Source organism: Acomys russatus, chromosome 7 (assembly GCF_903995435.1).
Source record: "Acomys russatus chromosome 7, mAcoRus1.1, whole genome shotgun sequence".
Classification (NCBI taxonomy): domain Eukaryota; kingdom Metazoa; phylum Chordata; class Mammalia; order Rodentia; family Muridae; genus Acomys; species Acomys russatus.
Window position 1 is genome coordinate 8,982,109 of NC_067143.1, and position 26,573 is coordinate 9,008,681.

Consider the following 26,573-nt stretch of genomic DNA (forward strand, 5'->3'; position numbering starts at 1 on the left):
CTTCTCACTCAGGCCTCTTTGCCGCTTCTCTTGTGCCTTAAATTCTGACCCCAGTCACGCATCTGGTGCTGGGTCTCACAGGCATCCGCTGTATACTTCTACTTGCATGCTCATGGTCTTCAGTTTTGTATCTTAGACCCAGATAATTCCACATCTTATGTTTCATCTCCTCATCGGTGCCCAAAGCAACACACTCATTTCCTCCTGGATCTGCCCACGTGACACCCTTTTACAGTTGACAGTCTGTTCAGCTGCCAAAGCCAAGCACTATTGCTGACGCCTCCTCATCTCAGCCAGACATTCCTGAGTGCCACTTCCCAGCTGTCCTCCAGCTTCATTTCCTCTTCGTGCCATAGCCCAGCCTGGATTTCGCCACCCGAATCATTACATGTTTCTGAACTTGTCTATTTTCCCCTCAGTCATTCCTTACATAGCACTTCAAGTGGTTGTTCTAAACCAAAGTCTGATCCAGGGCTACCCTAGGTAAAATGAGTTACCATTCTTATAACAAAGCCCAGTTCACTACAGCGCTTTACAGAAGCCCTTTCGAGCCTGTGTCTCTGCCTGTTCGTTAGGATACAAGTGTCAGTCCTTAATGGTGACGGGTGCACACTCTGACTCTGCTAGAGCACTCTTTCTCTAGAGCTGGTTTCCATTCTTACATGGAAGAGCCTCCTTCCCCTGCTGTGGAATTTGTTGATCTTGCTGGGTGATCCACAGTACCCCGTGCTTTCTCTTTCGAGACCAGTCTGAGCTAACCTGAGATCCTGTCTATACATACATAGATAAATACAAGTTTCTTGAGGGTAGGAGTTTAAATCCACAGTCTTTAATTTAGACTGGCACATACTTAATGATCATTTTATATTAGAGTGTAGTGTGAGTGGCTCCTCTACCTGCCCATAAAACTCGAGTGTGATTTTCCCCTGTGGTGCTACATACTTTTCCAGATAGTTTGTCTCTTTCTGTGTCCTTTAGGGAAATATATGAAATAACAATTTAGAAGGCTGTTTTTTTGTTTTTGTTTTTGTTTTTTTTTTTTTTTACATTTTATTTAACTTTAATTTATGTGCATTGGTGTGAGGAAGTCAGATCTTGGAGTTACAGACAGTTGTGAGCTGCTATGTGGGTGCTGGGAACCGAACCCGGGTCCTTTGGAAGAGCAGGCAGTGCTCTTAACCACTGAGCCATCTCTCCAGCCCCTAGAAGGCTGTTTTTAAGCTATCATATTTTAAGTTTTAATACTAGTATAATATTAAAAGTTCAAGGTTGTTTTAGTAATTTTAATAGGAGCCCATGATTGGGATGCTGACTTTATGGAACAAAATTATAGACACCCGGGTAACTTAGTTGTCTCTGTTTTCATTGATCTCTCCTTGCTAGTAGTCCATGCAGGTAGGCTTGGCATGTACATTTAGCCATTTAAAACCATCCTCTCAGTGAAGAGAAGTTGCTATAGATATTGGCATTTTCTTTTTTTTTTTTTTTTTTTTTCTTTATTATTTTTGACATTTTCTTTATTCTAGTCTACCCTGACATTTGCACTATCAGCCTTGTGGCTGTGAGTGACATGAGCAAGCACGCTGATAGAATTGCCTTCTGGGATGACGTCTATGGCTTCAACATGTCCTGCATGAAGAAAGCAGTTATTCCAGAAGCTGTTGTGGAAGTTGTAGATCATAAGACTCTCATTTCAGACCCTTGTGGTATCAAGGTAGGTGTGTGGGCGTTCCCTCTGTGTCTGTGGGGCTTCATGCTAGGGCTCCCTGCACATGCCGCAATCCGTAGATGTGCAGAAAACCCTTCTGCAAAATGAAGTGTCTGTATGTGGCTTGCATGCATGCATCCTTGCATACACTTTACGTTTTCACTTACTTCACTTACTTATTGCACAGTGAGTGCTGTTCAAGTAGTAGACTACTGTTTAGGGCATTTGAGAGGCTGGACATCTGCACATGCTCAGTTCAGGTGGAAAAAAAATGTAACACTTTTGAGTCCACAGTTGCCTGGATGCGAGGACTTGGGGCCACAGTAGAGGATGTCGGCCTGCTGACTTTCCACGTGGGGCTCCTCTGATTTTAATTTAGTCGAAAACAGGGTCAAACTTGCTTCTAGGCCAACATTGCTTAGAATCACTTCTCTTTACTTCATCTCTCAGCCTTCAGATCCAAGTCCTGGAGCTGGCTGAATCCCTTACATGTCATATGGGCTCCTGAAGGCTGGAGGCCTGCATCTGCAGTGCTGGCACCTGCCTCCCACAGCCTGGCATTGTTATTCCCATCTTACACTCCACAGTTTAACTTCTTACGCGGATTTATTCCAGCCTCATTAGATTAATCACCATGAACTTACCTGATACTGCATAGCAGCTGTGTTGAAGTATCCTCGTTATGTCCTTCTGTGCAAGTTAACCTATGAATTTACTGTGACTGTGATTTTACATGGGCTCTCCATAGCTTGGCAGTGAGTCACACGTAATGGAGTGTGTGAAGATTTCAGCTGTGGGTTTCGGGCAGTGTCTCCTTCCTCAACAAGCCTCTGGGTGCCCTGGTGCCCTGCTGGGGAGAGCCGTATGGAGCTGTTAGAGTCCAAGTGGAGGGAAACAGTTACTGCCACCTTGGCTGTTCTGCAGAGCAGAGAAGCATAGGGGAAGGGCGTGCCAGGCTCTCTTCTCTGGTGCCCTCTGCTTGATCCTAAACCTAGGGTGAATAGTTGATGTGTAGCTGGTCTAGGTCCAAAAATCTGAAGCCTTTAGTGCATGCCCTGAGATTGCTATCCAGCTTGCCTTTTCAGCAGCATTTGCTTCCCCCCATTCGTCCTGCACTTAAAAGCCCCCACACTGTAACTTTCTTTAAACCATTTCTTCAACTGTCTTAAAGAGGGTAGTGTCCCAGGCTGTGGCTCTAAACCCTACCACTTGCCACCGTTTCCTAAGTGACTTGCAGAGCTGGAGCCAGAGCATAGGACAAAGAAAGAAAGGCGCTGTTTATTTCCAAGATGAATCCTCAGTTCTGCTGCTTGATTTGAATTATTGTGGCTTTTCTTTTTATCTAACAGACACCTTTAAGTACATTCACCAGCGTGTGTTTTCAAGTTACCATTTCCTCTCAGGAGATAAATGTTATAACCTAAAACCTCACAGGGGTGAGTGGTGTGCAAGATGATCCTGGCACAAGCACAGAACACTGGGTTTTAAATGTGGAAGTCTTCAGTGTGTCAGCAAAACTAGCGACAGATCAGAGTGTGAGTTCATAGATATTAGTGCTTACAGGAAGTCAAAGTAGAAGACACCAACTTGATTTAAAGAAACATTCACCTACTGTTAATACTCCTTTAGCTTGGGAAGAATCTTCAGAATTGTGTGCGATTAGCACCCAGGAAACACTGGTTGCAGGTGTCTTGCATTAGCCAAGCTTTGCTGTTCCTGTTACTGATCTTTTTCTTTCTGATGGGAAGCATATAGATTGCCACACCACGTCGATCTCAGACTTGGAGTTTTCTTCAGATTTTACCCTGAGGACCACAAAGACAGCCATGTGCACGGTAAGCTGCCCCTTCCCACTTGCTGGCAGTGCAGTTGATTGGCAGGGTAATGAATTAATTACCAGACTGTGATAAATGAAAACAGCAATTGCCATTGACAGTCTGGCTTTGCCTTTGCTATCACTGCACAGGTCTGCTTAATAGATGAGTAGACCTCAGAAAAGTCCCTGCAGCTGGGTGTGGTGGAGAGTGCTGGCTGCCTCAGCCCACAGGAGGCAAAGGACAGCCCTGTCTTCTCCAGTTACTCTAGTTAGTAGACAGCTGAGGGCAGCTTTGAATTTTTTTTTCTTTCCATCATACTCAATGGAGAACATTTGACTTTACCTTCAAAAACAAAAATTCTTACCCTATGCCTCCTGGTAGGTCCCCACACCCAATTTAGATGTGCTTAAGGACTCACCCTGGCACAGGAAAAAAGACGCGGCCTTTGAAATGGTAGGCAGATCCAAATACACATTTGGCCTGGGATGAAGGTTTGTTTGCTTATCAAGGTGAAGTCTCACTGTGTAGCCTAGTTCTGTCTCTGTATGGATGGCATGCTTGTGTGGAGGAGTCCAGGCCATGTTAAGCCCGTGTTAAGCTGTCAGGGAATTTTGAGAAGTTTCAACTGAGAGGCAGATATTCCTATGTAGTGCTGAATGTTAATGAATTTTCTAACAATGGTTTTATGATACAGTGCATCTTCCCATGATGATAGGAAGAGTGAGACAGTCCTTGAGCACATGTGCAATGAGCATTCTGTCACTCAGGTGTCATACTCATTAGCTTGGCTTGGTCTAGGATGTTGCATATGATGAGGAATACGAACTGCTGTCATGTTTCACATGCACAAAATGATCTTCCTTTTCCCTGACCCCTAAAATCCTTGTTAGTGGGATTGTCCGAGTCACCAAAAGAACGTGAAGAAGCCTTAACAAATATGACAGTAGAGGTGTGCAGGCAGCCAGACTGTGCATGCATCTGAGAGGTGTGAAGTGTGTTGCATTCTAGACATAGTAAGCCAGTAGTCTAGCAGCTGTTGAGGGGAGAATCTATGTGTGGTCCATACAGAGACAGAAATAGAGTTAGCTGAAGAAGTAGGCTATGCATCGCTCCCTTGCAGCAAATACAAAGTAAGTCCTGGGCTGGAGAGGTGGCTCATATGGTGAAAGGTTCAATCCTCAAGATGTACATAACAGTGAAAGGTGCGAATGGGAGAATTGTTCCCTGACTTGCACATACATAATAATAAGAAAGTCTTAAGAAAAAAAACTTTTGAGTTTTTAAACCCTGTCTCTTGGAGAGGACTAAGACCTTTGGTTAAGCACCGGCATTTCCAACAAACCCATTCCTTCATAACATGCTCACTTGACTAGGAGCCTGACATGAGTAGGATACTTCCACCCAATGCTCCTAACAAGCTTTGTCATCTGAAGCCTGCCTCACCCCTTTGGGTCTGTTCCACCTCTCTTCAGCCTGGAGCTATTGTATAAACATGGTCTCTGAGGCTGCTTCTGAATAGATGGATCAGTCCCTGTGCTCATGAAAAATAATCCAGCACAGACATAGTTCAGAGGATGGGTGTCTGAGTAGAACTTGTCGTGATGGGTGGTGCTGGTGATAGGCAGAGCCAGTGATAGGCAGAGCCGGTGATCGACTGAGCTGATGACGGGCAGTGCCCATGATGGGCAGAGCTAGTGATGGGCAGTGCCTGTGATGGGCAGTGCCAGTGATGGGCAGATCCAATGACAGACAGTGCTGATGATGGGCTGAGCTGATGATGGGCCATGCCCATGATGGGCATATCCAATGAGCTGGTGACAGACCTAATGATGGGCAGTGCTGGTGACCGGCAGAGTTAGTGATTGTATAGGTGGGGGGGCTGAGGAGCAGCCTCGGGATAAGAGCAGGAGATTGTTTCTTGTTATTTTTAAGTAAAGGGAACAAAGTCTGTAGATTTGAATTGAGAAGTGTAAGCTTCAGAAAAGCTAAATGCCTTTCTTGTTCTGAAATACATAGTGACAAGGTGGACAATTTTTAAGGAATTAAGTGTGTTTAAATAATATGCACAATCCCTTTTCTCCTAATGAGATTCCAAATTTGTGGCCTAATTAAATAACTAGAGAAAATTGGATTTTTCAAAATAAGAAGAACATCCTTTGGATTTAATTTCCACAGCATGTGTGCTGCAGGCTGATAGGGCTTCTCGAGGTGGGTAGAACCTTCCGTGAGTGGACACCTTTTCTGCCCACACATGCACATACAGCATGGACATTTCGAAGCAATTTTAATTTTACTAGAGTTTGTTGGCTATAAAACTAAAATAGTTTCACCTTGTGAATTCTACGTTTTTGTTGTTTGTGTGTGTGTGTGTTTCTTTTTTATTCTCTATGTATGATGGGGGTGTCTGTGTGATTGCCAGAGAAGGATATTAAGTGTCTTCTTCAGTCACCTGTCTCCCTGTTGCCTTGAGACAACTAAAGCAGAAACTCAAACTCTAAGCTAGGTTGAAGCCAAGAGAGACCCACCTGCCTCACTCCCCAGTGCTACTGAGAAAGGTACAAAGCAGTGAGTAGGTTTCTTCATGGTGCTAGGGCCTTACCTTAGATCTCATGCTTATCCAGCAAGTGTGGTTTCTGCTGAGCACCTCCCCAGTCCCATTTGTGTTTTCTAGTTTGTCTGTAATGTTACTTGTGTAACTGTATGATTTCTTTACTGTGCCAGGCGCAATTACAGTGCAGTTTCTGTAAACCCCTCACCAGTAGAGAAAGCATCTCAGCAGGGCATGGTGCCACCTGCTGCTAATCCCAGCACTTAGGAGACTGAGGCAGGGGTTTTACAGCTAGATTGAAACCAGTTTGGCCTGGTCTGAGGTCTGCCTCAAACAAACAAAAAACATTTTTTTTTTTAAAGTTCCACTTTAAAAATGTTTTGTCTCCTTAATTGCATTTTTTAAAAAAGAAGATTTATTTATGTGTATAATATATTTATATATGTGTGAGTGCTCTGCCTCATGCACACCAGAAGAGGACATCAGATCCCAATACAGCCACCATGTGGTTGTTGGGACTTGAACTCAGGACCTCTGGAAGAGTATTCAAGTGTTCTTAATTGTCAAGCCATCTCTCTAGCTCTTCTTTAACCACATTTACAATCATTTTTAAAGTCTGTATTTGCTGCCTCTCTGAGTCAGCATTATGTTTCTCTTGCTTTTCCAATTTGATTTCATACTTCATACAATTAACTGACTAGAAAAGTGGCTACATGGTTAAGAGTAGTTAAAACGCCTGCAGACTACTGTAACTCCAACTCCAGGAGATCCAACACCCTTTTCTGGCATCTTTGGGCACCCACTCACACCTGACATATTTACACATGTGCAAATACCCCCACACATGCACATACATAAAAACATTTTTTAAAAACTTTTTTATTGATTCTTTGTGAATTTCACATCATGCACCCCAATCCGACTCACATCCCCTCCCCTCATACCTGCCCTCCACCCTTGCAACCACACCCCCCAACAGGAAAAAAACATCTTGTTGTGGAAGCTGTAGTGTGTTCTAGTCTGTCCCACAGTGCACTCTTTTGTCCATACTTCTTTGCTTGCAGATGGTTTTTGCAAGGACTCATTGGTCTGGTCTGAGGCCTCTGGCTTTTGCTACTCCTCTCCAATATCCTGATGTTACCCTGTGTCATGGAGCTTCTGTAGGTTTGGATCTGGAGTATTGGCCTCTTTGTGCACCCCAGCAGTTCATAAATGGGGTAGATATTGGGGTGGGCCAATTCAAAGTTCTGCATCTGGGCCTGAGAGGTGTCTGCATTGATCAGCCTGCTGGCTCTCCCACTCTTACACCCTCCAGGCCAGCTCACTAGCAGACCCTGCAACCAGGGCCAGCTCTTCCCTGCTACCCATGCAAGGTGCAGGGCCTGCTCTCCCAAGTGCTGCAGAAGGTGAGGGCAGGGCTAGTTCTCCCATTCTCATGACCCCAGGGCCAGCTCTCTCACTTGCCTAGGTGGTGAGGGACAAGGGAGGGGAAGATGGCATATCTCCCTTGTCTGAGCCACTGCACAGTGAGGCAGGGATGGCTCTCCTGCTCTTACGGACTCAGGCTGGCTAATCTGCAATGCCCACATCCAGGGCCAGCTCTGCTTTGCTGCCTAGGTGAGGTTCAGGGCCTGCTCTCTTGATTCTTGCAGCAGGTAATGGGGGGTAAGGACAGCTCTCCTGCCTGCAATAGGCAGCATGGGGTGAGGGTAGGGAAGGGCATCTCTCCTCGCCCACGCTGCTGCACAGCAGACAAGTTGCAGAATCAGTTCTCCCACGCTCACACCTTCGGGGCTAGCTCACCAGTGACCCTGCCATCAGGGTCATCTCTACTGTGCTGTCCAGGTGAGGGGCAGGGAGTGCTGCAGTAAATAAGGGGCAGGGACAGCTCTTCATATCTCCTACCCATAGCAGGTGGCAAGGGCAAAAAGAAGGGAGGAGATGTCTCCCTAGCTGATGCCAACACACACCAAATGAAGCAGGGCCAGCTCTCCTGTGCTCATGACTTCGGGGCAAGCTCACCTGCCACCTCCATATCCAGAGCCAGCTCTGCTCTGCTGCCCAGGCAAGGTGCAGGACCCACTCTCCCAATTGCTGCAGTAGGTGAGGGGCAGGGACATCTCTCTGGTCTGTCATAGGTGGCTGTGGATGGGGGCATTTCTCCCTCGCCTATGTCACTGCACAGCAGACATGTGGCGGGGCCAGCTTTCTTATATTCACGCCCCCAGGACTGACTCACCTGTACTCCTGCCACCAGGGTCATCTGTACTGTGCTGCCCAGGGGAGGTGCAGGACCCACTTTCCCCAAGTGCTGCAGCTGGTGATGGGCAGGGACAGCTCTTTCTGCTCTTATGACTCCTGGGCCAAGTCTTCCACCTACTGCAGGTGGTGAGGGTGAAAGGGAGAGGAGGGTATCTCTGGGGGCCTGCTTTCCTGAGCACTGCTGCTGGCTAGGGGTGGGGTTAGCTTTCCTCTCAACTCCAGGGCCGGCTCTCCCATGATGTCAGGTAAGGGGTAGGGCCAGTTCTGCCCAGCCCTCAGATGTCAACATGTCCCTGGGCAGCAGCCTAGCTCAGGGATGTCCGCCTGATAGATAATAGACCCCTGGCTGCTACAGGGCACTGGACCCAAATCTGGCCCCTGGTGGCAGCACAGGCCAGGACCCCACCATGGTCCCAGGTGGCATCACCAACTACTCATATCAGAATGTCCTCACTACCCTCAAGTCTCCAGCTCTGCCTCTCTTCATTGTGCCCACATCCTTCTGTTTCTGTTTCTCTTCCATTTGTTTACCACTTATTTGCTCCTCTTAGTGGTGCCCAGGGTCTCAGAGTGTCTGGGGTCATCTCAGGAGTGCTATGTCCCATTCATGCACTATGGCACTGGACAGGGGTCATCTGGCATGGCCTGCGCCCCCCACAAGCCTGCACAGCATTGGACTGATGGTCATCTCAGGGTTGCTCCTCTCCTGGCCTAGTCTGAGTAGACCCTTGAAATTTGTTTTGGGTTCAGTTCTGCCTGGGGCCCATGGTTCTTCTAGTCTCCTCCCAACTCCCAGCCCTGAGAGCTGTCCAGGTGGTCATCTCAGGCTTTTTTTTTTTTTTTTCAGGGACTGTTAAGCTACTAATCATTCAGATGTTCACAGTCAGAACACTAAGCGTGGACACAGCCTCTCAAAAAATTTAAGTGAAAAAAAATTATGGTAATTATTATAAAATAGGATATGGCCAGGTTCACAGTTTGCTCTGTAAGAGGACCATTACCCTGACTGTAGAGTGAGAGAAAAGTCCCTTTCAGGATTGGACTGTTGTGGAGTTGATAGGCAGGGTAAGGGTGGACTTCAAATTGCTCCCTGAAGCCTAAGCACTACTTGTTTCTCACTCTCACTTAGTCACTCAGGGTCTTACTAAGAGCCCCAGCGGGCCACGAGCTTGCAGTCGCCCTGTATCGTCTTCTCAAGTACCAGAAGTACAGGAGTGTGTGACCACACCCAGCCGCCCTCTGTCCTGCGCTACTTAATAAGTTTGTTACTAATAAACAGTCTCTAAAGACCCAAACAAAGGTCTGTTACTAACTTCTGTCTTGGAAGAGCTTGTGGAACATGGAAAGTAGGTTGGTGAAGGCCTCCTGCTGGTGGCAGTGAATCGTGGTAACATATAATCTTAGGGGTCTGAGTACTGCTGGAACTGCACAGCTTCACCCTGTGCCTCACAGTGGCAGTGAGGACTTGTTTACAGAAGACACATAGGCTCTGCCTCTGGGCTTCTCCAGATTTCCCAAGAGACTGAGGCCTGGGCTGCTATCTCCCAGTGTCCACAGCATTTTTCCTCAGCTCCCAAGCCAGTGTTGGTCTGTTTCTGTGCATATGGAAAGATCCCTCTCTGGAAACAGTTTAGACTTAGCATCCAAGATTACTTCCTGGCTTGCCTATTAGTTTATTTCAGACATATATAATATGCCATGTAAATTCATTTTCTGAAGAGGTTGCCCTTTTAAAATGTGTTTTGTGTTCATTAACTGTCCAAGCAAAAACATTCTTGTTTCTTGGTTAAAGTTCAAGGTCATCATTACTGGTATCAGCCTCTGCTTCCCACCACAAGTGACTTTCCCACTTCTCAAAGCGGTGCTGAGGGCTTCACAGGGCTGTGGCCCCCAAGGCTCGGGCTTAGCACGTGGGAGAGGCTGCCTGGAGGAAATCTTGCACTGGACTCTCCTCAGCTGCCATCTTAATGAAGGCTGATGGGTTGGTGTGGCTAGGCAGAGTGAAAGGTCTAGGGTTTCAGTTTTAAAGTTAAAAGTAAATGAAAGAACATAAAGCAGAGCTAAAACTCAATGTTACTTCTTAGTTCAGTTCTGTCCTCTCCATGGTGTGCCTGATGATTAGTGGCTGGAAGCTTGTTTTAAGAGCACAAGTTTTGACCTTGGAACTGAGTCAAGACAGGCCTTCAAGCTGTTCAGCCCTCTAAGGCAAATGGCGCTGCTATGAGAACAAAACTTTAAAATGTGTGCAATCAAACCTCAGTGATTCCGTAGTAAGAGTTCTCTCTTTTGTTTTATTTTTAATCAAGCTTTATATTTTTCTAATGACTTTAGGAAGGAGCCCATTTCCTTGTGATTGTTCTTCAAATCTTTTTTCAGGGCTTTTGACAAATCTGACGGTGGTAACCTGCTAATTCCAAACTCATTCCCTGGTAGTAAATCAGCACTTGGCACTCTGTGGTATAGGCTGACCTAGTTTTGACCTTGCAGAGCTAATCAGTGAAACAAACTAATTATTAAAACACATCTGTGCTGCTTAGAAATGGTCAGATTTGTCTTGAACTTGCGTCATAGACTTCAGTGAGACAGCTGGCAGATGTTGTAATAGGATGCCTTAAGGAAAGTTTATGTTGTGGAGGAGAGTGGCTCTCACGGACTCCTCTGCAGCTGGTGTTAGGTCTCCTCGTCAGGATGACCATGTCATCCATCTAGATCGAGCCTGAGCCTGTTCTCTGCTCCTTCTGCGTCCTCCTCATTTGTTCCCAAGAGTCCTTACAGGCTACTGACCTGTGCTAAGAGCTGGAAGCATTGGGGTATGTAGTAAGCTGAGCATTGGAGTAGTTCTGTGTTCACAGCCATTACCAGCGAGTCAGGTATGGAGCTTACGCCATGGATATTAGGTAGCACCAAAGAACTGCTGAGAATTTGGTAGACTGTGATATGGGCACTGTCATTACCCAGCGTGTTCTGTTTAGAGACGCATGCCGTGAGACCCTCGTACAAGAAGGGAAAAGAGTGTGTAGAAGTATCTTGCCAAATACTAGTTGGTGCTGGGTGCTAGATGCTAGAAGGTTCTATAATAATATTTGTGTTAGGTTTTTATAGCAGAGTGTGTTCTTAGTGTCCCTTATGCTGTGCCCAGCAGCATTCTGAGAAACTTGGATGACAAATCAAAGTCAGGGGAGAAAGCTATTTGGGTTTTCATTTGGTTTTTGTTTGTTTTAAAAATCACATTTATCTAGTCTCATGAGAGGTCAGAGAACAGCTTAAAAAAAGGCCGATTCTTTCCATCATGAGGCTTCTGGGGATTGGGCTCAGGTCATCAGTCTTGACCAAAGGCACCTATACCCAGTGAGCTGTCTCACCAGCCCAGAAAGGCCTGTTTCTATGAACTCATCAACCTCCTCAGGGCATGAAAAGCTCATAAGTCACAGTGCACGTGCATTCCTATGCATGGTAAGAATATTTATTGCAGCCTTCTTGTTGGCCCAAACCGCACTTAACAGAACTTAGGGTAAGTAAATGTGATGAGAGCATAGCAATAAAGAAAATACGTGTGGACACAGCATGCAGAGTCTCACAGATGTAACGTTCACTTCAGAACGGAGGGAACACCCAGGAGAAAGTTGAGTTTCAGGCTAAGTTAACATGCTTTTTAACATCAGGGGACTTGGTGAAAAGGCAGTGGGGGAGAAGTCCACAGTCAGAGAGTGGGTCTATTTGATCAGTGTATGTTGTACACATGTATGGAAATAGCTTCTGCTCCACCCCACTAATATGTACAGGTAATGTGCTAACTTTTAGGAAATCAGTCTAGCCTGGCTAGAATGTGCAGACCTTGTGTTTACATGGTGGAGGGCCTTCAGGATCATCTGCTGCATTGTACTTTCCTCTTAATGCAATTAGAAGTGATTAAAATGCTCTATCAGCCAAGTCATGTAGTCGGAGTGGCACGTGGAATATGGAGCTTTGCTGGGGTATGGAGCTAAAGGGACCAGAGTGTGTGCAGGCAGCTGGTGGGTAGGCTAGCCCATTAGCATAGCCAAGACCGTGATTGACATGGGCAGTTTAGAAGTGAGGTGATAGGCTAGTGAACACATCCAGGAACTAGCTAGAGATGAAACCAAGAGGATGAAATCGTTAATGGGGAAGAAGGAAGGGCAGCATAAAGCCACAGAATCGGAAGGTATAAAGTTTCAGAGACAGGTTCCTCAGGCAAAGCATGAAGGACGGACTGCAGCACTCTGTGATGAAAATGGGAGAACAGACTGAGAGGCAAGAATCTAATGCTCAGATGTTGATATGTGCCCCTTGACCTGTGAAAGTGCTTTTGTGTAGCCTGCCAAGTGAGGCTGTGTCCCTTCTGGTCCCAATTCATGAGTTAAATCATAGCCATCTTATGGAAAGATATTTTTGAAAGTGTTTCTCAAATGATGTTGACACTGTTGGACCTAGATTGTAAATATTGCTATTGACAGGTGTGTTTTTAATGTACATTGCTTCCTAAGGTTTTTGCGTTCTGAAAGGTTCTTATTGGCAAGTCTATCAAGGCAGCACCATGTGCAATTAGGCAACAGGTTGACCAACTGCACATTCAAGTAGAAGAGTTCCCAGGAACAGGAGCTACCGAGTGTAGTCGATTCCTTATCTCTCACATGCTTCTCCATCAGAGCATCTTACTAAACTGTGCTTGCTTGTGGTATTGAGGTCTTGAGAAGGAGCCAGGAGAATGGTGCTCACCTGTGACCCTCACCCTCCAGCACCCCGTACTGTGCACTGTGCAAGCCCCTCACTTACTCTGCAGTTCCACTCTTCAAGCCACTTTATCCCCGCGTTCACATTTTCTCCTGAAACACTATGACGAGCAAATCTTAATTTTTCAAAGGTTAGGTATGTTTTCTACATCGTGTTAGCTTTATCATGTGTGGTTTTTTACTACAGTGTTGGGAGGAATAGCCCACAGCATTTAAATCACTGTTTATGCATTATCAGAGAGAGTGCAGAAGTCCACAAAGCAGGTTGCTCTGGAGCTGAGAGTGACTTGTCAATGGAATCAGGGTAGAGTTCTTCTCAAAGTCAGATTTGCAGACTGAAGAACTGGCACCCCTGGCTCCAGAGCCCCCAGACAGCTGTACTGTTAGAGGCTTCACAGCACCATTTGTTCTGAAGCAGCTGGGTTACTTGGACTCCAGATGGGACAGGGTCAGGTCGTCTAGATGGAGCAGGGTCGTGCTAGGGCTCAGTAGTGTCAGATGGTCACACAGGCTCAAGCACAGTGTAAGGGTGGGGTGTTTATTAAGTAGCCAGTAGTAACAGGCTCTATCTTAATGCTGTCAAAGGGCTGCTCCCCTGCCTCTGTCACAGGCCACCTACAGGCATTGTTGGGTTGTGATGGTAAGAGAGTCTGACTAGATGCTTTCCTCTTTGACAGAGGCTCTTACCCCTGGAGGGATGACCTGCGAGAAAATAATTTTACCATTCAGTTCCTTTTGATAGAAACCATTGTGAATATTGACCCTCAAATCTGACAATGCTGTACCACTCCTGATGTTTCCAGACATCTCACGTGAATTTGGGCATTGACAGGAGCATCAGTCTTCATGGAAAGATGAGTCAAGGAGTGAAAACTAAATTTCTGTTGTATAATTCAGATAAACCACAGTGTATTTTATGTTTATAGAAGTGAATCAGTCCATCTTTCTGTTCTCAGGGGAGTTACAGTGACGCTGTGATACTGGGCAGACCTTCAGTTTTTTTTCCCATTTCGGGTCCATTTTCTCAGAACTTTCCATCTCAGAAGTAGCGGTGACAGCACTTAGCCCCTCCGAGGCACTATGATAGCACATATGCATACAGGCTCTACTGTGCCTTGCACATGGTATTTCCTTACACCTTCCTGTTGGGCTACATTTGCTGGTCTTCAGAAGGGGTCTTGCTATATTGTCCACGCTAGCCCCAAGTTCACTAAGAAGACTAATTTCGAACTCACAATCCTCCTGCCTCAACCCTCTGAGTGCTGAGTTTATTCTGTGCCATCTTATGCAGCTCATAGTCTATTTTCAAAGAAAGAATTGTTGATGTTTATTTCATTTTTAACATATCAGTTTACGTATAGGGATTTAGGCCTTTGTGGCCTCATAGATGGCATTTGCTCTTCCATCTGGATTAAATGGTAAATAATTTGCCCTTAGTACAATGGAAACTAATCTTTCTAAGCAAATGTATGTAAAGAAAATTCTAAATCGAGAATGGTGGTATGCACCTTTAATCTCAGGAGGCAGAGGCAGATGTATCTCTCTGAGTTCAAGGCTAGCCTGGTCTACCTAGTAAGACAGACAGACAGACAGACAGAAAGGAGGGGGTAGAGGAGGGAATGTCAGTCTTTGTCTATCTGTCTGAATATTTTTGGTACTTGATCATCTGCCCCAGGGGTTTTAGTGGTTTCTGTTTGTAAGCATCTACAACAGTCACATCCACTTCCTTTCTGTAATGCTTTGGGTAGTTGGAGATGATGGTGGTCCAGAGTCTGGCTGTGAAGTCCAGGCTGGCCTCATGCAATCCCCTTGCCTCAGCCTCCTGGATAGGCAGGAGCCATGATACCTGGTTTGTGTTGGTTTTAGGCTCAGCTTTCTACTCTGTCAGTTATATTGTTGGAAACAGTATTTCCTACCACTCAACGTATTTTCTACCATTTGAGGAGCTGGGCATGGAATGTGGGGCCCTTGCATGGATAGTGTTTGGACAACATTGAAGAGTACCGTGAAAAATCTAACAGTCATGAGAACTGATGATGTAGGAGGGAGGAGAAGGAAGCAGTGAGCAGTGAGACTAAAGGCACAAGTAGAACATTCCTTCAGGGCACGTTCATTCAGATAGCATGTGCTGAATACTGGCGCTGTATACTTGTTCTTGTGTCACAAAGGAAAATGTACCTCCTGTCCCCAAGATGTTCCCCCAGGAGAGGCAACAGCATCATATTCTAGAATGGAAATTGATAATGGGCTCATAAAGAATACCACTCGTGGCTGGCACAGCCATGTCATTGTCCTTATGCAAGACTTTGCATGATGTTTGCTGTGGTGACTGTGTGCTACGATTCTTTGGTCTAGATGTCAGGGATTGCTTCTATGAATTAATTTGCATTGATATTGGTTTTAAATATAAAGATATAAGGTTATATGAAAATCAAAGCCTGGTTTCTTCTTCCCAAGTGCTGGGAGGACCTGAGCATACCTCAGTTTATCAATGACAACTAGGCCACAATCAATGAGCCAGAATGAAACTGCCATTGACCCTGAGCACACCAGGCTGTGCTACCTCATAGCATCATAACCACACAGTTATTCAGCATTTCCAAGTGCTGGAGCTTAGGCAGCTCAGGGGATAGCTGGGCACAGAAGGAGGGGGGTCTCTGCTCTATCTACAACTGAGCCAGCAGACTCTGAGCATGGTGAGTGCTCATGCAGGGAACAGCGACAGTCAGTGGTGGATCACAGTCTGCCTTGTGGTGAGGGAAGCTGTGTAGGCAGAGACAATAACCAGTGAGGAGTTAGTGTAGAGATGGGGTGCAGACAGAGGCCTTAAGTAGGAAAAAGCAACACGATGAAGAATCTTCTTCTTGGGCAGAGACTTGTGCAGAAGGCCTCCAATCTGAGAATAACACACACACACACACACACACACACACACACACACACACACACACACACACACACACACGTCGATCCAAGACTCACAAGAAGAAAACCCAAACAGACTGGCTAGGGATGTGGCTCAGTTAGAGTGCCTGTATAGCATACAAGGAGGCCTGGGTTCCATCCTGTATAACCAGGCTGTAATCCCAGCGCTTGGGCGGTGGAGACAGAAGAATCAAAAATCCAAAGTCAGCCCTGACTACATAGTGAGTCCGAGGCCAGCCTAGGATATGTGGGACCCTGTCACAGAAAGGTGGGGAAGAAAGCAAGGGTGATGGAGAGAGGGAAAGTGCCCTGCAGGCACTGTCACCTTAGGAAGCAGCTGAGCAGCTTCCTGTTGCCCGTTTGTCTTGGCAAATAGAAGGGCTACTTGTCTTTACAGTGAACTCCTGAGAGACTGATATCAAGAACAGAACAGAGCAGAGCCCCAGAGAACTGTCAGAACTGCAGCCAGCCTCACAGCCCTGAATGACTGGGGATCTAGATGCCTAGTAGTGCTTTAGGATGATATTGAGTTGCTAGTTCCTCAGGGCATATCTGAAATAAATTAAAAAATATTTCTAGAAGATTGCTGCTAGATGCCTAAAATTATTTCTACTGACAGTTTTGTTTTGTTTTTTTTTTTTAAATTCAGTATATAGAACATAATTTAAGGCAGTCCATTGATTTAAAATGATAGACAGCATGAGCCAAGAGCCGGGTGAAATAGGGATAAAATCAGCTCTACCTGCCACAGGAACTAGTTAGTCCAAATAGACATTCAATTAATTAGACTTGGCATGTTGAGGAGGAAAGGATTTGAAACATTTAAAAAGTAAGATACCCAATGTGAAAAAGAACCAGGCATTCTAAAGCTCAATAGAGTACAAGTTTAAAGCAGATCTGCATATGGCAGTGTTGAAAGGATCTGTGCACTGGGCTTCACACCAGGAGAAAATAACTCAGAAGATACAAGGACAAGACACGTCCTTGCCATCATTCTCTATGGCTACGATGAAATAACCCTGACAAGCACGCTTTATTAACAGCAGTTACTCTCAGTAACTAAAATGGGGGAGAATGAGTAACAGGAAAACAATGGAGAAAGCCAGGGGTAATGCTGTACTCTCAGAGGATCAGGAGTTCAAGGCTATCCTGAAATACAGGGGACTCTGGCTCAAAAAATGAAGAAACGATAAAGCGGGTGAGGTGGTGCACGGCTGTAATCCCAACACTCAGAGAGGCAGAGGCAGGCAGATCTCTATGAGTTCCAGGCTAGCCTGATCAGAGTCCAGGACAGCCAAGGCTACACAGAGAAACCAGGTCTCAAAACAACCCCCACCCCTGCTCCATAAAAGTGCAGATCAAGCCCACAGGCTCTGTGCTTAGGGGAGGAAGCCAGAGACAGCATGGCGTGCTGTGTGAATCCTTCCATGTGGATAGTTCCCAGCAGGCAAGTGTAGACATGGTTTGTGCAGAGAAAAGAGGGGTTCTAGGGTGGTGATTCTACTCGACTCTGACTGCAGTGAAGAACAGGAGTCTACACTTATGTAAATAGGTAGCTTTCATGTTATGTGAAGTCTGTCCCAATTAAAAGGGAAGAAGAAACCTTAGACCCTTTCTCAAAAATATTCACAACCCAAAGGAGAATTTTCAAAACGTTCAGTGGGGCCTGGTGGGACATGGGGACTGTGCCTACAGGCAGCAGATAGACATCTCAGTGCGGTAATAGAACCCAGAAAGAAAATCCTGGCACTTGGGAGGGTAAAGCAGAGTATTGTGAGTACCAGGCTAGCCTGGGCTACAGAGCCTTGCTTATTTAAAAAAAAAGATAGGAAGAAACAAAATGCACTCCAACAAATAACCTATCGACCATTGTATAATACTAAAAGAAAATGAACCAACCCTAAACTCGTCCCAACAAAGTCTTTTAAGAATTAAACTGAATGGCAAGGGCTGGAAAGGTGGCTCAGAGGTTAAGAGCACTGACTCTTCTTCCAGAGGTCCTGAGTTCAATTCCCAGTAACTACATGGTGGCTCACAACCATCTATAATGTGTTTTGATGCCCTCTTCTGGCATGCAGGTGTACATGCAGGCATAATAAATCTTACAAAAAGAAAGAATTAAATTAAAGTGGCATATGCTTCAAAACCTGGGCTATATACTGAATTCATGGCCAGCCCAAGACTTAGAAACATCCTTTCTCAAACCATAACCAAAAGCTCACAAGAATAAATTTGCAAAAAATATTATATATATTTTCATAAAACCAAAAATCAACTCAAAAGAAAGAGCATTTGTCCTAGGAAGCCTCTGCTAGAGTGTATTCTAGTGACAAAGTGACCTGTGGAGGCCAGGTGCAGATAGTGATGAGGGTGAAGGAAGCAGCACGGATGTCCACCCAGTGTATGCCCAGCAGCCCAGTATGTCGTTCACCTGAGAAGCCTGCTGTGTTGCTGAGAAACCTCACGGCGCGCAGTTGTCTGCTGGTCCAGGCTGGGGAAATGCTTTACGCAGTTCCCCATCTGAAGCCTTTCCTTCTAAGGTTCAGTCAACTCAGGGTAACGGAAAGAGCATGAGAAGCCATTCTGAGAAGCATAGTCACGTGCCCTTTATGCTAGCAGTACAGACCAGCTCAGGGAACACTAGCCAGACACAAAGGACCAAATGATTTATGATCCTATTTCTGTTGACATGTGTGCTCGAGAAGCTAGCCTGCACCCTTGAAAAACAGCAGTCGTGTCTTTCGGTGCAGGGATGCCTAGGTAGGGCTGGCTTCGTGTGCAAGAGCATCTACTAGGGTACTGACATTTTCTGTTTGGTTTTTGAGACAGTCTCATTTGTAGCTCTGGCTGACCTGGAACTCACAGTCTGCCCGTTTAGCTAGCTTACAGAGACCCACCTGCCTCTGCCTCCCAGGAGCTAGGATTAAAGGCATGCACCACCACACTGGCTGCTTCCTGTTTCTTAACTTGAATATAAATTTCACAACTGTAGTGGTTGGAAAGCCCATGTATTATGCACGTGAGTGCACTTTTCTGCATGCACACAATGCAGTAAGAGATTTTTTAAGCCAAGCATGGTGGCATAAATCTGTAACCCCAACATTTTTAAGATGGAGGTGGGAGGATCAGGAGCTTAGTGGGTTTGAGATGAGCCTGGGCTGTGTGAAATTCCGTTCTCTAAGAACCAAATAGTAGTATTTTTAAAGGTAAAAAAATATATAAAATAATAACTTGTTTATAGGCCAGAAGAAATGTACAATTAGGTATATTAAGATAACATATTACAGATATTTGTGTTTAGCTGCTCAGGAGGCTGGAGCAGGAGTACCCAAGTCCACTTTAGGAAACACAGCAAGATTTTTTTTTTCCTCCAAAAGCAAACTCCATTTTAGACTCTGAAGAGATGATTCAGTTTACTCCTAAAATCATCTTAATAAGCAATTTGAAATCAGAAGAACATGATCTAAACCTGGGAAGGCCTTCCAGCAGTTATCTGGGGATAAGTCAGCATTGTAGCGAGCTTTTGCAGAAAGAGGTCTTTCAGGCATTGTGTGTGTTTTCCTGTCTCCCATGTTGTTCAGTCCGTCTGGCATTGCCCCTCGGGGGTTGCACAGCACTTAGCATGCATTGTCCCCTAGAGGGACCACAACAGCAAACAGAGATGCAAATTCACTCTTGGGATAAAACAGAAATTAATTGAAGAAGAAAGAGTCTATAATTTAAGGCATAGTTAGCCTTGGGAGGGAGCTGTAGCTCTCACGTTTGCTGATTTCTATGCCAGCCATCACAGCACTGGTGTCTGCTCAGCCACCGTGTCGCCTGAGTTTGTGTTTTCGTGTGTTTATGTATTATGATATAAGCTCTAACACCTCCCCCTGCGCTATCTGCTACTTGCTTCAGACCCTTCATCTGTTGGCGTTTAAATTCAGTGTTGAGATTTTGAAAGAAATACTCCACGGCAGATGATGCGCTTTTGCTGCGGAGATCCTGCCGCATGGATTACAAGCTCTGTTTCTCTATGCTTGAATAAACTCCATCAAAAGCACATTATCCCCCACGTCTGTGGCCAGATGCCTAATTGTATCTGCTGTAACCACACGCTGGTGGAACATGATACCAAAGAGGAACAGAAATGATGAATTACCCCCTGCAGGTGATAGTGATCATGATGATTTTTAATTTCCTTCTTCCTCATATAGTCTAGACTGATTTCATTTCATTGGCTGCCATCTTCTTCCATGCACACATGAGTATCCCCTTTGTAAAAAGACCCACCACACTGACACACATGAAAAAGTCATTTGTTTAATTCTAAGTCATTATTCCTCAAATGTTTGAGTATAAAATGAACTGTTTACTTTTATGCAAAGTAAACAAGCAAAAATGTGTCTTAAACTTTTTAAGGTGATTGTTTATAACTGCTTTGTGTTATTCTCTTCCTCTGTGACACCCACAAAAGACATGAGCAGCTCCTTCCGAAAATGCTATTCTGATACTCGGGAGTGTTCTGCACAATAAGGCCACACACTGACTTTACATTCCCATGTCCCTCAAATACCAGAGTCAAAAGATTCCTTGCAATGTCAAGAGAATGTCCTAGAAATCACTGGGCAGCCTCTCCTTTCATGCTGTCCTGTCATCATTTCCATCCCAGCCTTTACTATGGTGGTTATTGATGGTCGACTGCTCTCCCTCGTTAGCCTCCCAGCCTTACAGCTAAAGGTCCTCTGACTGATACAGCTTTGCAGATTAGCCAGCTACTTTGATTTTCATGCCTTTTTCCCGCGCAAGTCCCCAGTGCTACCCACAAGATGCCTAAGGGAAATGTGCTCTGCGCCTGCCTCCTGAGCCACCTGATCTCCCTGAGTGCTCGCCAAGCTCAGCTCCAGTCATTTACTACTATAGCTAGAGGTCACTGTTTCCAGTTCTCTCTGGTGGGGGTTGATTCTTGTGTTTGAGTGACGTCCAAGGGGAGAGTATAGTTCATTGAAATTAGCATTTGGAGGGAGATGTGCTGGTGCACGTCTCATCATTCAGGAGGCAGAGGCAGGAGGATCTTTTAAGTTGAAGTCTACAAAGTGAGTTCCAGGAGAGCCAAGAGAAACTTGTGTGGAAAAACAAAACAAACAAAACAAAACAAAAAAGAAAGAAATTGGCACTCAGAGGATCTAAGACATGGTGATAGCAACAGGATTGTGGAACTATAGTTGACAAAATAGTTTTTTCTCAGCCCACCTGACATTTGATTGAAAGCTGCACTCTGCCAAATGGCTCTGCAGAAATACAAGCTCCAGCCATAGTTCAGCTGACTTCTAACTCTATTCCAGGTGGGTCTTTTCTTTCTCTAGAGTAATTTATCTAGTTGTCCCCTGAGTACCTGAAGCCATGGACAGTGCCCAAATCCATGTATTACATGTACTGTCCTACACATACATGCACAATGAAAGGGAAGCAGCAATAAAACAGGACAATTGTAACACTATAGTAAGTTACTTTAAATTTGTGATTATTTCTAGAATGTTTTATTTACTAGTTTTAGACTACAGTTGACCTTGAGTAACTGAAATTAAAATAAGTAAATAGATAAATAAAACAAGATAAGGACAGATTACTAAATAGCCAATAAGAAGGCAGGCTAAGGATATTCTAGACCTTTCTGTATCTAAGAATAAAATATACTCCCAGCTCTTTGGCTGAGTCAGGAGGAGCACGTGTTCAGAGCTAGCCTGAGCTACATAGTGAGACCCTGTCTCAAATAGGAGCCCAGAAACCCCTCCTCTTAGGCTTTCCAGAGCCTGTGTGTTCTGTATTTTCAGTCCTGGGAAAGCTCACTAAGGAGCAGGCTGTCTGTAGGTACTGTTCATCTTCTGCTAAGTCCCTTCGTATCTCTGTGGTTTCAGTCTCCAAGTCTGATGGCGGAAATCGGAGTGGGTGGGGAGACTTCCGAGTGCTGCTCAACAAAACAGCATAAATAGTTTTTGTTTTGTTTGGGGTGGGGGTGGGGTAGAATGTGCCATTTTTTTTATTTTTTAGCTAAAATTCATAGATGATAGCTTGGGGTTAGAAGACAGCTCTAAGATATCTTGGTACTTTCAGATCTCTCTATCCCAGCATCCTGTTGTTGCCAGCTGTGCTGCTGGGTGTGAGCCACTCTCCAGGCACATGGATGTGTCCATCAGCCTCCTTCTTGGGGTTTTTAATGAGGATTCTATTGTGTGGGCATGGTTGGTTTACTCTTTAGCCATCAGCATTTGACTCAGTTCCTGGTCCTCTCTCCCTTTCCAGGGGAAATTTGTACCTGGTCATTTTCTTTCTTTTCTAAAATAAGCTAGCCTTAAAAAGAAACACCACCAACAAACAAACAAACAAAAAATGGTAATAAATCACTTGATTTTTTTTAAAAATTAGCTTTCTTAATCACTATTCATTTCTTTTGGTGAATAATTAATATACGAAGAACACTGATTTAGTCAGTTATACTAACTACATAAGGCTAGCTGTGTTTAAGAGCTTAAGGGACTAAAAGTGTATATAAAAATGTTTGAGAGCTATATAAAATGGTGCTGGGTGAAAATTCTAGAAATTTGAGCTCTGCCCCCACCCTCCTCTTAATCAGACTGAAGCCTGATAGGCAGTGTGGTCAGCATGAGAAGTGGTGGACTCAAGTGTCTCCTCATCACCACCCAGCATGTCTGTAGTGCTGCTGGGGCCAGGCACCAGGAATATGGTCATGATAGCACGTCCAGCTCCATCTGCGAAGGTGCCATAGGGATTGTTACAGAAGCTCATCGTGGCCTCATGGCTCTCTGGGATGGTCTGTGTCTGAGAACCCCTGCTTTGTGGTTCTGTTTGGCAGAAGTATCAGCAGTATTCCTACCTCTTGGTGTCTAAAATGTAATGAACTTCAAGGTTACATATTGGATTTGCTCTGGACTCAGTGTGAATTAGCCCTCCAAGATCAATAAAATTCTACGTTCTTTGCAAAAGCACCAGAGCACACAAATTGGCCTGATGGTGAATTTTCAATAATCAATGCCTTGTTTTTAGCACTTTGTGAGCTTAATTTAATGCTGGTTTGGAAAACAGATTAAGTCCACCTAATCCATTATGAAGGAAAAAAGAATGGTAACATTTAAAGGTGGAATTGGGCTGCAGAGAGATGTTTTGGCGGTTAGTAGCATGGCTAGCCTCACCAAGGACTCAGGTTCGGTTCCCAGCATGACATTCTGCAGCTCACAACCCACTGTAACTCCAGCTGGGGGGATCAGTGCCCTCTTCTGGTGCCGTAGGCATCAGGCCCACATTGAAATGACTCGGGTGAGTTCATCCTGGTCTGACTGTTTTCTGTTTGCTTATACAGCTCCCAGACTCCTAACTTCTGCCCCCCACAGTCACAGCCACCGTGGCAGCACATTTGAGATTTCCATGGTGTTGACTATAGTCTAGATATATTAACAATTGGCAAGATGTGTCTAAAATAACTACCATCCTCTGCCAGGAGTGAGCATTTCGGTTACTCTGATCCTCATTGAACTTTGATGCGTCTGGGTGGTTTTTGCCTTTGGAAATGCTGTGTCCCTGAGCTTGGGCACCAAGAGACTTTTCAGAGGTTCAAGCCACCTTGATCTGACCATCAATTAAAAGACCGAACACTTTCAATTGGCTTAATCAGTGTGGTTGTCAATAATTATCTCATGTGAATTGTTACCATATGGTGTCCATACATACATGCAATCACACATGCACATAAAGCAAAATTATATCTTTTTAAGGGTGAAATATGTTTATCTGAATGTGTTAATTTTTTTCTGGAGACTCTCTTGTATTATCCCAGTAACCCTTAGAGTTAATGTTAATTTTTTTTAATATATGTGTAAGAATATTTTCGTAAAGAATTTTATTTGAGTACTGTCACTTATGCTCATTATATTTTTAGAAAAAAAATAGTTAACGTTTAAAAGTTGCATCTACTAATCCCGTAACAAAATTACTGTAATTTGCTTTAAAGTGGGGTGAGCTAGATGAAAAGAAACTAAACGTTATATAAAAGAATGCTTCTATAACTTAAGCCAAAGGGGAGCTGTGAACTCATAGACCAGGGTTTTGCGAGTCATTTCCGGTCTGGACTGTGACTGGTGCCTCTGCCCTTTCCCCGCCTGCCGTCACTGCAGCTGTCTGAAGTCTGTGGGGAGCTGGAGGGCGCAGGATGGCTGCCCTCACTGTCTGCCAGCATTGTTTGTTTGATTAGCCTGATTACCTTATTATTACACTGTTCTAAGGGGAAAAGCCAATTATATTTCATTTCACGTACACCATCTTTTCCTGGAAAACTAGTGAGGAGTTGTGTGTGAGGTGTCTAGTCTTCGAGATAGTTTTGATTTGTTAAGTTTTAAAAGGCTGAATGGTTCATGGTTACATCGTGTTATTAGTTTAATGATCAATAACATTGCTTCATTTTTAAATTATAGGCAGTTGCTGGGTACTTTGATATATATTTTGAGAAGAATTGCCACAATAGGGTAAGTACCATGAGTTATTCATAGAGATTAATTATGTGGAGTACTGTGTTTGATTTGTGCCCCAAGGTGTTTGATCAGAAGCATTTTGCTGTTGTGAGCAATTGCAGCTTGTATTCGATGTAGTGGATTAATGTACCATGATATTAAAAACCGTGTACTTCATCAGATACTTCTGAACTTTGCCGATGCAGGTCGTGTTCTCTACGGGCCCCCAGAGCACCAAGACACACTGGAAGCAGACAGTGTTTCTGCTGGAAAAGCCATTTCCAGTTAAAGCAGGTGAGAAAGCAAGCAAAGGCAAAACATTGCCTCCATTCTGGGGGAATGGTGGTTCCTCACATGTAGTTTATTTAGAAGAACATAGCAGATGCTGAGGTTGGCGGTCTCAGAGCTACCCACCCCCATGTGTTTAAAGTATCTTAATATTCAATTCCAGACATATTTTAGGGCCTAGAAAGATAGCTCAGCTGTCAGTAGCACTTGCTGCTCTGCAGTGGACCCAGTTTCACATCCTAGCACCCATTATATTTGGTGCTCACACCACCTATAACTCCAAAACCCATGGATCCAGCTTTCTCTTCTGACCTCCGCACACATACATAGTATACCGACAGGCAGACAGACAGACACATACTAGTTTAAAAATCCATGTTAAGAAAAGTTTCTAATTTTAAGTCTTGTGAAGTTTGGTGCTTGTTTGGTTTATTTGTTTTGCTCTGTTTTTAGGTGCTAGCAATTAAACCTATTTAATGTCTGATCTTCACACATGCTAGGCAAGCATTCAACCATAGCCCAATCTTAATTCTAATTTTTACCTTCTAAAATAAATTAAAAATATGTATGTCAAAACTGCCACAAAATAATTCAGAAAAATTTTAAGGTTTACTTTTATTATTTTATGTGTATGTGAGACTTTGTTTGCATGTATTTATGTGTGCTACATATATGCATATGCCTGTGGAGATAAGAGGAGGCTGTTGGAGCCCCTGGAACTGGAGTTGCAGATGGTTGTGAGCCACTGTACTGGTACTGGGACCCAAGTCCTCTACAAGAGCGGCAAATGTTCTTAACTGCTGAGCCATCTCTCCAGCCTCCAAAAGATGTTTCTTTAGTGTATAACCGGTAAATGCTAGTATGCAGATATGACCAAGAGAAAATGTTTTGTTTCCTAAGTGGCTAAACCACTGTCAACAATAATATATGAGATTTGCTCAGTAGTTACTGCTCTCAGGGCAACTCCGTATAGAGAATTCTAGTAGGGGAAAAGAAGTGACTGTCCTGAAGCAGGTAGCTGTCTTCCTAAGTGTTGTAACTTCTTAACTTTCTACATATTTGTATATAAATAGTTAGGCCTTTTAGCTTCACATAAGTGTGGTATTGGAGGAGTGTTTTACAGCCCCAGTTTCTCTCATTTGGTTTTTTAGTGCGTTTACACACATTATATATTTGGCACCCATTTGTTACTGTTTTTGAGACAAGGTCTCACTCTACAGTCCAAGTTGGCCTCAAGCTCAGAGCAGTCTTCCTATCTTAGCTTTTTACATGCTGGCTGTTCTAGCTTTTCTTCAATCTAGCTGCCACATTTACTTATCTTTTCTCTACCATCATTCAGTTTGTTTTCGCTTTTCTCATTTCTACAAGCCACTGTAAAGGTTTCTGTGACCATGTGCTAAGAGACTGTTTAACACACACCCAGGAAAGGTAGAGGAGGGGACATCCAGACCTGACAGTGTCCAGCAGCAGGAGCCTGAGTTCTGCTGTCATAGATGGGAGGTGGCTTGGGACACTTGTTCAGACTTTGGATTAGCAGGCTGCAATGTCAGAGATACTTAAGGCTGCTTTGAAAATTGAGGAATCTGTGTTCCAGTGTTAGGATTTGATAAAGCCAAGCAGGGACTGCATATTGCCATTATGCTGTGCTCTGTATTCTCCTTATTGTTGACGCTCTGAGATGGCTTTGATTTCACTGTTGCTGCATACATTGAATGGAGATGCAGATGAGGCTGCACCTTGTATGCACCTCTCACTCCAGGTTTCAGTGCT

The 26,573-nt window shown here is 44.5% G+C and overlaps 1 protein-coding gene and 1 pseudogene across 1 annotated transcript in view; one reads left to right on the forward strand and one right to left on the reverse strand.

Annotated features, from left to right (window-relative positions):
- Prmt3 (protein arginine methyltransferase 3) overlaps positions 1–26,573 on the forward strand; it is a 94,940-nt gene that overhangs the window by 58,955 nt on the left and 9,412 nt on the right. Inside the window, exons 12-15 of the mRNA XM_051148612.1 lie at positions 1,527–1,714; positions 3,457–3,543; positions 24,480–24,530; positions 24,722–24,809. Coding sequence (XP_051004569.1) covers positions 1,527–1,714; positions 3,457–3,543; positions 24,480–24,530; positions 24,722–24,809 — 414 coding nt within the window. The remainder of the gene's footprint in view (positions 1–1,526; positions 1,715–3,456; positions 3,544–24,479; positions 24,531–24,721; positions 24,810–26,573) is intronic.
- Positions 9,185–9,271, reverse strand: LOC127192519 (uncharacterized; annotated as a pseudogene).